This window comes from Leguminivora glycinivorella, chromosome 3, assembly GCF_023078275.1.
Source record: "Leguminivora glycinivorella isolate SPB_JAAS2020 chromosome 3, LegGlyc_1.1, whole genome shotgun sequence".
Lineage (NCBI taxonomy): Eukaryota > Metazoa > Arthropoda > Insecta > Lepidoptera > Tortricidae > Leguminivora > Leguminivora glycinivorella.
Window position 1 is genome coordinate 7,306,764 of NC_062973.1, and position 15,029 is coordinate 7,321,792.

A 15,029-nucleotide genomic window follows, 5' to 3' on the forward strand; every position below is an offset into this window, starting at 1 on the left:
ATATCGTCCAAGACAATTAGGAACAGCAATGGTGATAGCGAACAGCCCTGTTTGACTCCAGCGGTGACGGGTATCGGATGATAATTGGCCCCTGTGCATTATTCGACAAGTGGATCCCTCATAAAGGCATTTGATTATTTCTATGACCTTGACTGGTATTCCTCTTTGCTTCAGTATTCTCCATATACTTCTCCACTTTACCCTGTCAAAAGCCTTTTCAAAGTCTACGAACAGGAGATGGAGCTCGCCTTTCATCTCATGACACTGTTCTAAGATCATGCGCAGAACGCTAATCTGATCCGTACACGACCTTCCCGTTCTGAATCCACTCTGTTCATCCCTGAGTCTGCAATCGACAGCCGCCGACATTCTGTTCAGCAAAACCTTACACAGCACCTTGGAGCAGACAGGCAGCAAGTTTATTCCGCGCCAGTTGGAGCACTGGGACAGGTCTCCTTTCTTGGGTAGCTTGATAATTATCCCCTCACCTTCAAACTTTTTATAGCACAGGAGATTTCATCGAAATCTGGAGGGTCAACTTTTATGTCCAGTACCTCCGCTGTTTCAAATGCTTCTCCTTCGTCAAGCTCGTCATCCAGACTACGGAAGACTTCCGTAAAATGCTCGTGCCACCTACACATTTGTTCTTCAAGTGTGACGAGTATCTTTCCAGCGTTGTCTACTATGGGGCGTCCCGCAGCGTTTCTATTGCAAAGCTCTCTGCCGGCCTGGTAAAGTTCTTTCGTATTCCCCGTATGTGCTGCCAACTCGGCTTTCCTGGCAATAGATGCTGCTCTCTTACGCTTGTCCCTCCTAGCACTGCGTTTTATGTCGCTCTCACAAACGAAGTACTCATAGGCTAAAGATTCTTTCGTGCCTAGATCGCTTTCAGCGTTAAGCCTATCTTTAATGGATTTGCGATGTGTTATTTTATCCCAGATCTCCTTAGATATCCATTCCTTTTTTGTGAGGCTTTGGTGTCCTAGGAAAGTATCACAACATTTGCGAAAGGTATTTTTTAGCAGTTGCCAATGGTCTTCGACTGACATTTCTTCATCTTTCTGGGAGTTATAGTGGTTGTGAACTTCCGTGCTAAAATTCTGTCTAGTGACTTCATCCTGCAGCTTTGAGACATCGAACCGCCGAGATGATGTGGTTGCTGTACTTCGAACCTTTGCTATCTTCAAGCGTATTTTGGCTACAATCAGATGGTGGTCACTGTTTATATCTGCTCTTCTTCTGTTGCGTACATCCAATAGGGAGTATCTCCATTTTCGACTAATCATCACGTGATCTATTTGGTTCTCCGTTCTTCTGTCTGGGGAGATCCAAGACACCTTGTGATAATTTTTATGCGGGAAAATCGAAGCTCCAAGCACAAGATCATGTTCACAGCAGAAGTCCACTAGCATGTTACCGTTTTCGGTTCTTGTCCCCAGAGCATGTTTCCCTATCCAGGGTTCTATGCTGCGGTTGCTATTTCCTATCTGAGCATTATAGTCACCCATGCAGATCACAATTTCGCCTTTTGGAATGTTTTGCATTTCTGTGCCCAGCTGTCTATAGAATTGTTATTTTGGAGGGAAAAGGGGTGCCGAGAAATGAGACACGGCCAGTTCACGTATCGGTATATTTCGACTCGATGACAGTTGCCGGGCACAGCCGGCTGGCCGGGAGATCTCATCTACCCGATATCTTAAACCTAACATCCCTCCACCAATAGTTTCAAACAAAACTAGAAGAACTTAAACTAGAAAAATTGTCTATAATCCACCAGGTTCCGTGTGCGTTTGGTCTTTCCCGGGGCCGCGCTTTGTGCCGCGGGTTCGCAGGGTATTACCGTCTCCGATGTCGATGATGGCGGTGTGCGGACCTCGACAGATTCGCTCGTGCCCGGGGCCTGTGGTTCTTGGCAATCGGGCCATTCCTCTACATCTGTCGTAGTAGTTGTCTCTGGTATCGTTGCCTGAGCGGGTTGATTACCGAGTTCCGACGCGGCCGCTGATAGAGGAGGTACAATAGGTCCAGCTGGCACTGGAGAAGCAAGAGGTGCTTGCGGTATTACAGAGACCGGAGCTACGGCTGGTACCGCTGACGCTTGTGGAATACTTGTTGGGGTAGTTTCCATGACTATAGCTGGCACGTGGTCGGAGGCCATGGGTTTTTTCCCTTGTTGGGCAACATCAGGGTTTTCCGGTTGCGGTTGCCCTATCGCATCTTCTTCCCCCTTATACTTGTAGATTTGATTTTTATGTCTTTTTATTAAACGGTCCGATTGCTCACAATGAACTAAAAATGTCGATCTTCCTAATTGTTTTTTCACTGACGCTTTAGACCAAAACGCTTTCTGTCCCTGGTACACTTTCACTATAACTACGTCATTTGGCTTGAAATCAATGTTCCTACTGCCACGGTAGTGCTGCATCTGCGAACACTGATTTTTACGAACGGTTTCATACAATGCTGCATCGGATGAATCCCGAGGTAATGGATTCATTAAGTCTAATCTACATCGCAGGTTCCTACCAAATAAAACCTCCGCCGGTGATCGGTTCGTGGATGAATGTTTAGAATTTCGATACTGAAATAAAAATTCGTGTATTTTCATTTTTAAATCCTTTTTTGGACACCACTAAGAAGAATAGCTTTGAAAGCTTTCTTGAAAATCTTCACGTAGCTTTCAGCCTGGCCGTTGCTCGCCGGATTGTATGGAGGAATCGTGACATGAGAAATACCATTAGTTTTACAAAATGCTGCGAATTCTGTTGACGTGAAGGATGTGCCATTATCCGTGCAAATAGTGTTTATTAATCCAAACCTAGACATCAACTCGCATAAACAACCTATGACAACTCCCGAGCCGAAGCCGTTGCTAACGTCAAAGGCCTCAACCCATTTGGAATAAGCATCGACGGCTATTAAAAACATACTATTATTAATAGGACCTGCAAAATCAAGATGAACTCGATAAAAAAAATCAGGTGGGAATTCCCAAGGCGTGAGCGGCGCGCGGCGGGGCGCGGGGCGCAGCTGCGTGCACACTGCGCACGCGGCGGCCGCGCTCCACGCACGCGCTTTGCCCGGGCCACCAGAATCGATCGCGCGCTGCCGCTTTCATTTTAGCTACCCCTAAATGGCCTCGATGCAAATCCGTTATAACTTGGCTTATAAGGGACTGTGGAACTACTAATTTAGCGCCCCTCATTAAACAGCCGTTTTCTACCGAAAGTTCCACCCTACAGTCAAAATAAGGTTTAATCTCTTTATCTGTTATCTTACTTGGCCATCCGTTTAAAACATAACCTACTACGCGAGACAAAACAGTGTCTGTTTCTATAGCACGGCGCACATCACAAACAGAAACGGGCGGCGAACCGGTTTCCGCTACGAAATGCATATAGGAGGCACGATCTGCTGGTGGCGGTGGCGCGACCGCCTGGCCACTTCGCTCGGGTTGCAATGATGACGTCACTGCCATGGAGCGGCTAAGAAAATCGGCCGTGTTATGCGCACTACTAACGTATTCGATAGTGTAATTGTACGCGGCCAAGAACAGGGCATACCGCTGAAGTCTATTAGCAGTTACTTCTGGTATCCCTTTTTGGGGATTAAAAATTGATAAAAGGGGCTTATGATCTGTTCTCAAAATAAAGGGTGTTGCTCGGCCATACAAATATTGGTGGTATTTTGTGATACCGAAAACGATTGCAGTAGCCTCTTTTTCAATTTGACTATACCTTTTTTCCGCGACGTTTAAACTTCTAGACATAAAGGACACGGGTTGCTCAACTCCATTATCCCCTATCTGTGATAAAATCGCCCCAAGACCGAAGGGTGACGCATCTACTGTCAGAATGATTCGTGCATCAGGGTTAAAATGCGCGAGCGTGTTATCTGCCGCCAACGCATTTTTAATAGCGACAAATGCGTCCTCTTGCTGCTGGAGCCACTGCCATCTAGCATTTTTTTGTAAAAGCTCATGTAATGGATGCAAAATAGCAGATGCGTTTTTTATGAATCCCCTGTAGTAGTTCACCAACCCTAAAAACGATTTTAATTCAGTGACATTACTCGGTTGTTTTGCACTCAAGATTGCTTTTACTTTTTCTGGGGACTTATGTAATCCGTGCCTATCAATTATATAACCTAAGTAAGATACGGAATCCTGAAAAAAACTACATTTTTCTTTTTTTAGGACTAGACCTGCATTTTCAAGGCGCCTAAATACTTCTCGTAATCTTGTAACGTGCTCCTCCTTCGTTTTGCCCGTTATCAAAATGTCATCAAGGAATTGGAGAACGCCATCTATTCCTGAAAGTATTTTCTCTAGAGTGCGCTGAAAAATAGACGGAGCACTCGCCAGTCCAAAAATTAGCCGCTTATACATGTATAACCCTTTGTGTGTATTGATACAGGTCATGGGTTGCGAGTCGGGGTGCAATTTAATTTGGTTATAGGCCCCCGATAAATCCAGCTTTGTGAATTGCTGACCACCGTGAAGTTTAGAAAATAACTCGTCAATCCGTGGCAAGGGATACTTTTCTATAATCAGCTGTTTGTTAAGAGTTGCCGAATAGTCCGCGCATAACCGAATACTACCGTCCGGCTTCAATACGGGTACAATGGGGCTCGCGAAATCAGAAGAGGTTGCGGGCTCAATTATACCTAACTCTAATAACCGGTTCAATTCTAATTCAAGCTTTGGTCGAATTGCAAACGGCACGGATCTAGCCTTTGTGAATATCGGAATCGCATCTGGTTTTAAATGTAATTTTACTTCCACATTTTTGCAACAACCTAATTTGTCTGAAAATAAATGCGAGTAGTTTGATAACATTTTACCGCACTCATCCCAGTTACACGCATTTATCTTTGAAGTGACCTCTAAATGGAATTTTAAAATGAAGTCCCTCCCTACCAATGGAGGTCCTCCATCTGTAACCACATGTACTTCTATAAGCTCGGTCTGATTTAAGTAAACAAATGGTAGTGTCATTACTCCAGCCAACCCGATAATACCGTTATTATAACTACGGAGTATTTTATTACTTTTGCGTAAAGGATGTTTTGAAAAATAATTAAAATACACGGATTCATTAATTGCCGTCACTGCAGAACCCGTATCTAATTCGCATGTTAAAGGGACATTATCCACGACTACCGACACCAACATTGGCTCACCTTGGTTAGTACGAATATTATATATTAATTGCTCACCCTCATCGGCCTCATCCGTGCAACATTGTAGGAAATGATGGTTAGATGGCCCATTTTTCGCGTTGCAAACGCGCATCAAATGGCCTTTAATACCGCACAACTTGCAAGACGCATTCTTAAATCTACACTTTTTTCCATCATGGTTAAAGTATCCACACACTGAACACTGTACTCCCTTATGGTCCCGCGAGGTGCTCGCCTGCGGAACCCCGTTATGTCGGTGCGCGGCGGCGGCGGCGTGCTGCGGCGGGCCGGCCGCCCGCGCCGACACCTTGTGCACGTCCGCTGTGACGCGCGCCGACGCCTGCTGCGCTCCTTCTCTAGCGCAGCGGATGCTTTCGCTAACTGCAACGCCTTCGCTAACGTGAGATCCTCCAAAGGTTCTCTAAACAGCCGGTCCCGCTCCGGGCCTCCAGACATGCCCAGCACGAACCGATCTCGCAGCGAATCTTCTAAACTCGCAGCCACGAAATTGCAATGCAATGATAACCCCCGCACTCGCGCCGCCCAGTCCGCTAACGACTCGCCCGACGATTGCACAGCACTATAAAATTTATAACGTTCCGCGAACCCGCACTGCCCGGTTTTAAAATGGCCGTCGAGCAAGCCCGTTAACGTAACAAACTCGACCGATCCCAATTCGGTTGGAAGCGCGAGATTTTTTACGAGTCGATACGTCGGCTCCGCTAGACTACTTAACAAAATAGCACGACGTTTTGCACCCGATTTGTCCGTGTTTTCATTAATGTCATTTGCTATAAACCATTGTTCAAGGCGGCCCTTATATAATAACCACTCCTGTTCTTCATGATTGAACACGCTCAAAAATCCGACTGACACCTTTGCCATGATTGAGAATATTGTTTTACAACCACACACACGCGCAGTTCGTTAAATCGTCGCCACTGTTATTTTGGAGGGAAAAGGGGTGCCGAGAAATGAGACACGGCCAGTTCACGTATCGGTATATTTCGACTCGATGACAGTTGCCGGGCACAGCCGGCTGGCCGGGAGATCTCATCTACCCGATATCTTAAACCTAACAAGAATGCTTCCTTCTTAATCGAGCTCGCCGAGTTGGTCAGAGCGTAGCACTGTACTAAGGTGATATTTATTTATTTATTTATTTAATCTTTATTGCACAAAAGAAAATCTTGTAGTACAAAAGGCGGACTTAATGCTTTAAGGCATTCTCTACCAGTCAACCTCAAGGCTAAGCAGAGAGACTGTGAGCGGTGCTACAATTTCAACAGTAGAATCAAAACAAAGGAAATAAAAGAAAGCATACTAAATAAACTAAACATAAGTACACATATAATTTACAAATACATATACATACATATAACTATACATACCAAATAAATAAATATATATATATATATATATATATATATATATATATATATATATATATATATATATATATATATATATATACGAAACGTGTGAAACTAAGAGTTTTTCATTCTGCTAGCAAAGAGAGCTCGTAAGGATTTTTTGAAAGCGAACTTAGTTGGGGCGCTTTTAATTTTATAAGGAAGTACGTTCCAGAGACGAGCCGCTTGCACGGTGAACGAATGTGACATGAACCCAGTACGGTGAGGAGGGATGGACAGAGACATGTTGCCAGTAGAGCGAAGTTGACGGTCGCGAGAAACTCCATAATATTGGAAAAAGGATTTGAGGTAGACCGGAGAATGTGGGTCGTTGAGCACAGAATAAAGAGTGGAAAGCAAGCGACTATTGCGTCGTTGTCGAATGGGAAGCCAGCCAAGCTGAGAACGAAAAGAGGAAACGTGATCATATTTGCGGAGGCAAAATATGAAGCGGATGCAGTTGTTAAGCAGGCGATCCAACTTATCGAGAAGTTCCCCATTTAAATCCGGATAACACACATCACCATAATCAATAATGGGCAGTATGAGAGAGTTAATTAATGCAATTTTCGTTTTGATTGGTAGGAAGTGCTTCAGTTTATTAAGAGAATGGAGTGATCCCATGACCTTACGGCTGATTTCAGTAACCTGTGCCCTCCAACTCAAGGTATTATCTAGAAGAACACCAAGGTCTTTAACATTATTCCTACTATATTCCTGACTTTAGACTTGAAGCGAGCTGCAATTATTCTGTCTGATACAGGTTTCCAGTCAAGCAAACTAGAACGGGCAGTTTTGGTAAGTAGGATTCCCACACCATACTCATGCTTCTTTTTCTGCCCAGAGTACAGGAGAGTGTGGTCTTCAATCTGTTGCTCACCAAAATCCTTCCATCTTGTTTCCGAAATGCCAAGTATGTCTAGCTGGTAGTCTCGCATATACTTAACAACTTGGTGTACTCGACTTTCCTCGCGCATTGTGCGAACATTCCAACAGCCAATCAGAGTCCTTTTTTTCGCGCCAAAGGTCAGTTTATTTAAATCGGTCCGTGTATTCCTTCCTTGAGTTTCAGTAATAGATTGTCTTCGGATATACAGGTTATTAGCCCATAGTACCCTAGACGGTTGGCAGGGCTGCTGCCTAAAAGTTAGTAGTAGTAATCACTTTATTGTGTACAACAGATTCATATACAGTTTACAGGAACAGAGGTACAAAGGCGAACTTATCCCTATAAGGGATCTCTTCCAGCTAACCTTAGATTAGATGAGAGGAACATTAAAGTAGGCAAGATAGACAAACTTACAGAAGTACAATAAAGGTCAGAAATAAACCAAAATAATGTCCACAAGTAAATAAACAACATAAATACTAAATAATATTATGAAATAAACTACATACACGAATAAAATACGATATATAAATATATATATACATAAATATGAATATCGCAAGAAATATGTACTTCTCAAATAGGAGTAGGTTCAGAAGGAATACACATAACCAGATCACGCTTGGTTGGAAAGCCAAAGCTTCTTCAAATTAGTCTTGAGTGATGCCACAGACTGAGACTGTTTGAGAGACCGGGGCAGTTCATTCCACAATTTCACAGCGCGCACCGTGAAAGACTTTGCATACGTATTGGTATTATTTGTCGGAAGTTCACCGCCACACTTGATTTTATTTCAGAGTTCCTTCTCTTATTGGTATTTTAAAGGGCATTTATACCCTCAAGGCCTCCAATGGCCTCTTCCAGCTGGTGTCCAGCTAGGTGACAGGCTAATTGACCGCCGCCCGTTGCTCGGCGTTGTTGTTCTTTTGGCGCCACCCGGAGGACACGTGTAGGGTAACAAAGGGCAATCTTCCTACGGACGCGAAACAACTCAATCCTCCTGGTTTTTTTGTTTAGTTAAATTATAATAACAATGCAGGATAAAAAACGAACAATTTATTTTAGAGTAAAATATTTTTCTTATCATTTTATTAAAATTAGAATAGAGCTGAAATTATATCACTTAAATTTAAATTTATATTAAAATTATGACGGTTACCTTCTCTTACTATACACCGTGTTCTTATTGATTTCCGCTAACTGTAAGTCCGTTTTCACATTATCCGATCCGATATCGGATGTCGGAAGGATTTCAATGGAAAAAAATCAAGATGGGCGCTGTAATGCATGGGATATCGCTCCGACATCCGATATCGGATCGGATAATGTGAAAACGCACTAAGGGAAGGTTCTTTAGGTAAATTACAATTAAGTTCTGGGAAACTAGTGTCCTAATTTTTATTGTTATCGAGTTATTAAAAAAAATAAATTTAATGGCTTAATAAGTGTAGTAAGTGCCGCGTTTAATCGTTTATAACCCATTCATGTTTATAACTTCCTAGTATTATTTATTATGAAATATGACGTCAATCACTTAACAGTAGCTTGAATGTTATTTTTAAGGGTTTCTCACACAGATTAATTAATTTATTATGTATGAAAACGATGAAAAAATTTTTTTCCGAATTTAACAAAAACTGTTAACATAGTGGTGAATCCAAAATATATCACCTTATAATACTCAAGTAGAGCTCTATCTGCATATTATTTCAGTTGAGTAAGCTTTGGCAAATTTTACCAATACTTATCTCGAATTTTATCCGATAAGGGAAAACTTTAACTGAGAATTCCTACAATAGAACCTTCAATATTGAATAACATTGGATGCCTATACTTTATCATTGTTAAATTACCTACTGTACATCACAAAAAGTAAAAATAAATAAACAATGGTATATGGCCCAGCGGTAAGAGCGTGCGACTTTCATTCCAAAAGTCGCGGGTTCGAAGTGTTCGAACCTCGGCTTGTAAAAATGAGTTTCAAACTTATGTGCGAAATATCATTTTGTTTGATGTTTTCACTCGCTTTTCAGGAAAATATCGTGAGGAAACTGAATTATTCTTTTGGGTTGGAAGATCAGATAGCAGTTGCTTTCGTAAAAACTAATGACTACGCGAGAACTTGAGATTAGTTTTCAAAGCGGACTCCAGGGTCCCATGAGCCGTGGCAAATTTCATTTCATTTCATTTCATTTATTATGAACCAACCAAATTCTGCGATTAATGCAAGAAATGATAATGAAAAAATTCTGCGATGATGATGATATATACCTATAACATATTTTGTATCTGGGGGACTATCTATTGTGAATATAAAATTTTATGAGTAAGCTCATTTAGATACGAGTAGATTCACTTTATTGCCCATCGAAATGCAGTCTGGCTCGGATAGAGATATCTGAGCATTTCTTTTTTTTTCCAATAAAAAAAATTTAAAAGATGGAGAGTGACATAGGCTACTTTTTGTCTCTTTCCAACCCCCCCCCCCCCCCCACTTCCCTAAAATAGACGGTGGAATTATGGAGCATTCCGCAATTCTCGAATTTAATGCGAGCGAAGGCGGACAAAAGCTAAGTATAAGTATATTATATGTTTAAAATAATAAACCGATCAGTTGCTTTTCAACTATATAAAATCGATTATACCGGTTACCAAAACAAGCCAATTGGTACCTCTCATTTTCTTGGCCGTTCTAAATTCGGTCCGAGAATCGATTAAGCCGCATATTATACAGTCCAACCATCGATTCCAATAACGGGGACCTTCATTACCGAGCTCCTTCATAAGACAGCCCAATCAGGAATCAATTGAGAAAATATTGGAGTATTATTCGTACTTATTGCAGGGGGATAATACACTGCTGGAGAAAATTAAAAAAAATAAAGATTAGAATGCGGAGGCACACTGACATTTTATCCCGCCAGGCGGCGCCTGTGCAATTGTCTAGGCATGTCACTGTCATTCATGTGTGAGAGAGAGAAAAATCATATCATCTTCTCGCTTTCACGTATGGACTAATAGGGTGGCGCCATCTGTCATAACCTTTGAGTGTGAAGAGCGGTGTCTCTTATCACAAGTAGGTATACTTAAAAAGAGGCAACTATCCTGTTACTGTAAAAAGTATGTACCTACCTATGACTAGGTATGTATATTTTTTATATAATCATGTAACATCTTCATATTTTCTGATACCTAATAACGTCCCAGGTAGTCTACGATGCATCAGATTTCCTGGCAAATTCAAGAGCGCGGCGAAAAAAAAGCAATTTTGATGTCAAATATTATTGGTTGGACGTATTGAGTTTAGAAATAATATGATATTGCATAAATACCTTTGATTTAAGCATTAAAATGTATCCATACTACCTTGTGACCGCGGCTTCGCTCGCGTTAGAAAGAGACAAAAGTAGCCTATGTCACTATCCATCCCTTCAATTATCTCCACCTAAAAAAATCACGTCAATTCGTCGCTCCGTTTTGCTGTGAAAGACGGGCAAATAAACAGAGACACTTTCCCATTTATAATATTAGTATGGATATTAATTTATAGCCTAAACGCAGCATTTTTTTATTTTCCAGGCAGTTTTACATTCCGAACTCCAACTTTTCAGAGGCTTAAAAAGTGGTCACTATTCGTTATTGTTCCCATTTGGCGGCTCTAGGAATAGTCTCATACCCGGACTTGTTGGCGTGTCTCCAAAGAAATGTACAATAAGTGATAGTAAAATACGAGTAAGACCAAAATTATAATGTGAAGACCAAATAAGCCTCCAAGATAGAAGAAATTTTTGCCTATCAAATTGACGGGATTTGACATAAAACCACTAAATTCAAAGGGTCTGCACAAGAACATAAATCCAGGCCCCGTAGCCGAATGGCATTTCTCAGATGCGAAACGAAAACGAAACGCCGCGAATGATAGTCTGGCTTTGTCGCGCTTATACGCAAGAGCGATAGAGGTAGATATCTACTAGCGTTTCGTTTCGTGAGCGTTTGTGCCATTTGGCTACGCACCCTGACCAGAAATACATACATTAGAATAACAGCGCCCTCCTGACAATCGTCATAAAGTATGTTTTTATGGGTCAGGGTACGTACGGTCTGGCTCAGTCGGTAGTGACCCTGCCTGCTAAGCCGCGGTCCTGGGTTCGAATCCCGGTAAGGGATATTTGTTCCTGAGTCATGGATGTTTTCTATGTATATAAGTATTTATTTATCTATTTAAGCATGTATATTGTCGCTTAGCACCCATAGTACAAGCCACGCTTAGTTTGGGGTGGTTTGGGGCTAAGTTGATGTGTGTAAGGTGTCCCCAATATTTATTTATTTATAAATGCAAAAACGCTTACGATAATATCGTTATCTTAGATGAGCATTTCTTTTTTTTGCCACTTTTATGAAGTGTGATATTTTTGAAAAAAAATGTGCTATTTCTACTCAGAATTACTAGCTTTTTCAATCCTAGTAGTTAAAAAAATTGTCCCATACGATTTTTTCTTATTATGTTACCATTTTCCGTACATGTTGTATGGGGTAACAAAAGAGGAAAGTAACAAAAATGTATTGAAATTCTGGGACACTTTTTGTCTCCCAGTGAGATTGAAAGTACTCGTGATTCTGAGTACAATTGACCTAAAATTCCCTAAAACAATCAACTATCTCCTTAAAAAATCACGTCAATTCGTCACTCCGTTTTGCCGTGAAAAATGGACAAACCAACAGACAAACACACACTTTCCCATTTATAATGTATGGATTTTACTACACAAACGTTATTAACGTAAACTTTTTTTATGTACAGTGAGCATCGATCACAGTAGGTATAACAAATGTGTTAAGTTTTGGCGTTTTTATTCGATGTCAACTGTACCTATAGCACAGTATAATAAAGAGTGCTATCGTACAGTATGGCCACTCCCGCTCCTCGCTGAATGCGCCGACCACCCCCTCTCGGTTACCTCACAGTTACCGTCTGTCAAAAACGCGAACAGTCAACATGTCATATCTCACGCATACAAGCATGGTACGCGTTCACCTACACGAGCTTAGAATGTGTGCTAGGAACGCCAGTGTCCGAGATGTGCCTGTAGTATCAGTTTAAATAACTACGGGCAATTAAACTCAAATGTCTTCAGTGAACTGAAGAGGTATAAGTTAAGTAGGTAACTGAAGAGAAGCTGGCTTAAATATATTAGTTAACGGATACTTTGAACTTCCAATTCAATTAACTTATTATTTACTTCGTTGCCCCGATACATTTGTAGTCGATTATGCGGTTTTACATAGGTAATCTTACTTAGATAAGCTTCCATTTCCCTAGAATATGCATAAAATCCTGAACCTCACGTAGTACACTATACGCACTATTCTCGGCGATAATATCTTCCGTGCATCCTAATGAGGTTTAAGTTGGCACGATATACAAGAGTTAATCTACTGCATTGTGTAAACTATTATGTTTCTTAATTCTTTCTGAAAAAAATTAAATACGAATCGCCTGAAATGGGAGGCATTTGATTTTTAGAAACGTAATCCAGCAATTCCCGTCAACTTTGTACAAAAATTAAGGGAAAAGTTAAATTTGTTTTTATTAATTCCTATTTTGTTACCAAGATTTTGTTGATGAATTGAGATTTTATTAAGTTTTATTTCGTCATTAAGGTTCTCTAGTATCTATATTTTCTTAATTATAACAATTATCCTGTATATATCTTACGAAAGTCGAATTATATTACTAAATTTTGGTAACAAAATAGGATCAATTAAAATTTGCTGACGTGGCATTGTACAAAGTTGACGGGAATTGCTGAATCATACCTTTGGTAGATTAATAACCCAATCATGAATTATACAGATTCTACTTATCAATGCAAATTACCTTGAACATACTAATATGTAGAAGACAATTCTAACGTACATCATGATTACAAAATTATATCAAATAGATAATTATCCATCGCCAGAGTCTCACCAAGGACCATATAATACGGGACAGACAAAGTCCATACAAAAAAGCGTACCCCTGAAATGTATAGGCCTTTTAGGCATAAAAATAGATGGCGCTGTTTCGCAGCCTCGAAGTGACCAAAATCAGATTTTCCCTAAATATTTTTGCGTGTTTTTAATTTTTATAAGAACATATGACATGCTTCTTTATTTTAATATCATTTTATTTATTTATTTATCGTATGGCAATTAAGACTACAATACACTGTATATACACTATAGCTAGTTCATAATCTAAATTTACATTCCTCCAAGTAGGTGATGGCTGCGCTCGCTGCGTTTTTAAAATCTTCCACTGGGCCATGGCACTTTGTCAGTGGGCACTCAAGGACAATATGCCGAACAGTTTGCTTTGGGCATCCGCATTCGCAACACTCCCGGTCGCTCCATCCCCATTTTTCCCGGAGGTAGGCGCAATGTCCGATTCCCGTTCTCAATCGGTTTGGGGGTCGAGTTGCACCACGTCCGTAGGAATTACCCACCGCTACCCTACACGTGACCCCTGGGTGGTGCCAAAAGTGCAACAACCTGGCAACCGTACTGTCTTCCAGAAGATCTCACGGTTCTTAATACATACACTGCTATTTTAATATCATGATATCACGTCAATACACATTTTGGAACAAAAAAATTGTAGGCCTGATCAGTGTACATTATGATAGTATTTATTAGGTGGCGCTAAAAAAATGAGGTACGGTACGATTCTTAGTATGGAGACTGTAAATCCTATATAAATTATCCTTGCTAACACTAATAAAAGTCTGTATGGGTAAACCACGTTTGGTTGAAATCACTTTGACGGATCAATGATAGCTTGAATCGACCTTCAAATCCTCCAATCTACTGCCGTTGCAACGTCCTTTGACTAACGAGGAACGAATTCGTTGTTCGTAAGTTATGCAAGTTATTAATCATTAGGTATAATTTTTTATACGTAACGTTTGAAATGAGACAGTTCTTGGCTAAAGTACACTTAGAACTGCGTTGTAACATTTTAGAAAGTCTTCTCATGTGTGTTCTATCGCCTGTACAAATGGGTTGTGCACTGATGAACTATTTGGCATGATGCCAACATCCACTTTTCATTATCGCACCGCGCGCCATCGACAGGGCGCTTATCCACACACCTTGCAACCTAAATGGTCGCGCACCGTGCGGTTTCAAAGGAATTTCCTCCCGCGGACGCTCCGATCTACGAAGTAGGTATACTACTTTTACAAAAACATTTTTTTTGACATCTTAAAATTCATAATGGGGATCGCTACTGCACTTTAAGCTTTTTGACTTAAATGTAAATTTATTTTATTTTTGTTTCTGGGTCAGTTAGCCAGAAAATAGCGCCCAAATTTATTTTCTACAATTTGAAGTCGCATTTTACCACGCTACTAGCCATGAAAAGTCGGGCTATAAAAATTACCAATTCGTATTTCTCGAATACTTCAAGCGTAGACGTGCTACGACGTAGCACAGAGTCCCTACCATGAGATTCTGACGTTTTAGTTTTTTTTAAATACCTTACTCGACATAGTATACAGGGTGGA

The 15,029-nt window shown here is 40.8% G+C and overlaps 1 protein-coding gene across 1 annotated transcript; it reads right to left on the reverse strand.

The window, feature by feature from the left end:
* Positions 1 to 1,678: 1,678 nt before the first annotated feature.
* Positions 1,679 to 5,503, reverse strand: LOC125224688 (microtubule-associated protein 4-like). Its single transcript, XM_048128118.1, has 2 exons — positions 5,218 to 5,503; positions 1,679 to 2,434 (listed from the first exon to the last, which is right to left on the reverse strand). The coding sequence occupies exons 1-2, from the start codon at positions 5,269 to 5,271 to the stop codon at positions 1,751 to 1,753; spliced, it is 738 nt and encodes a 245-aa protein (XP_047984075.1). The 5' UTR covers positions 5,272 to 5,503; the 3' UTR covers positions 1,679 to 1,750.
* Positions 5,504 to 15,029: the final 9,526 nt, after the last annotated feature.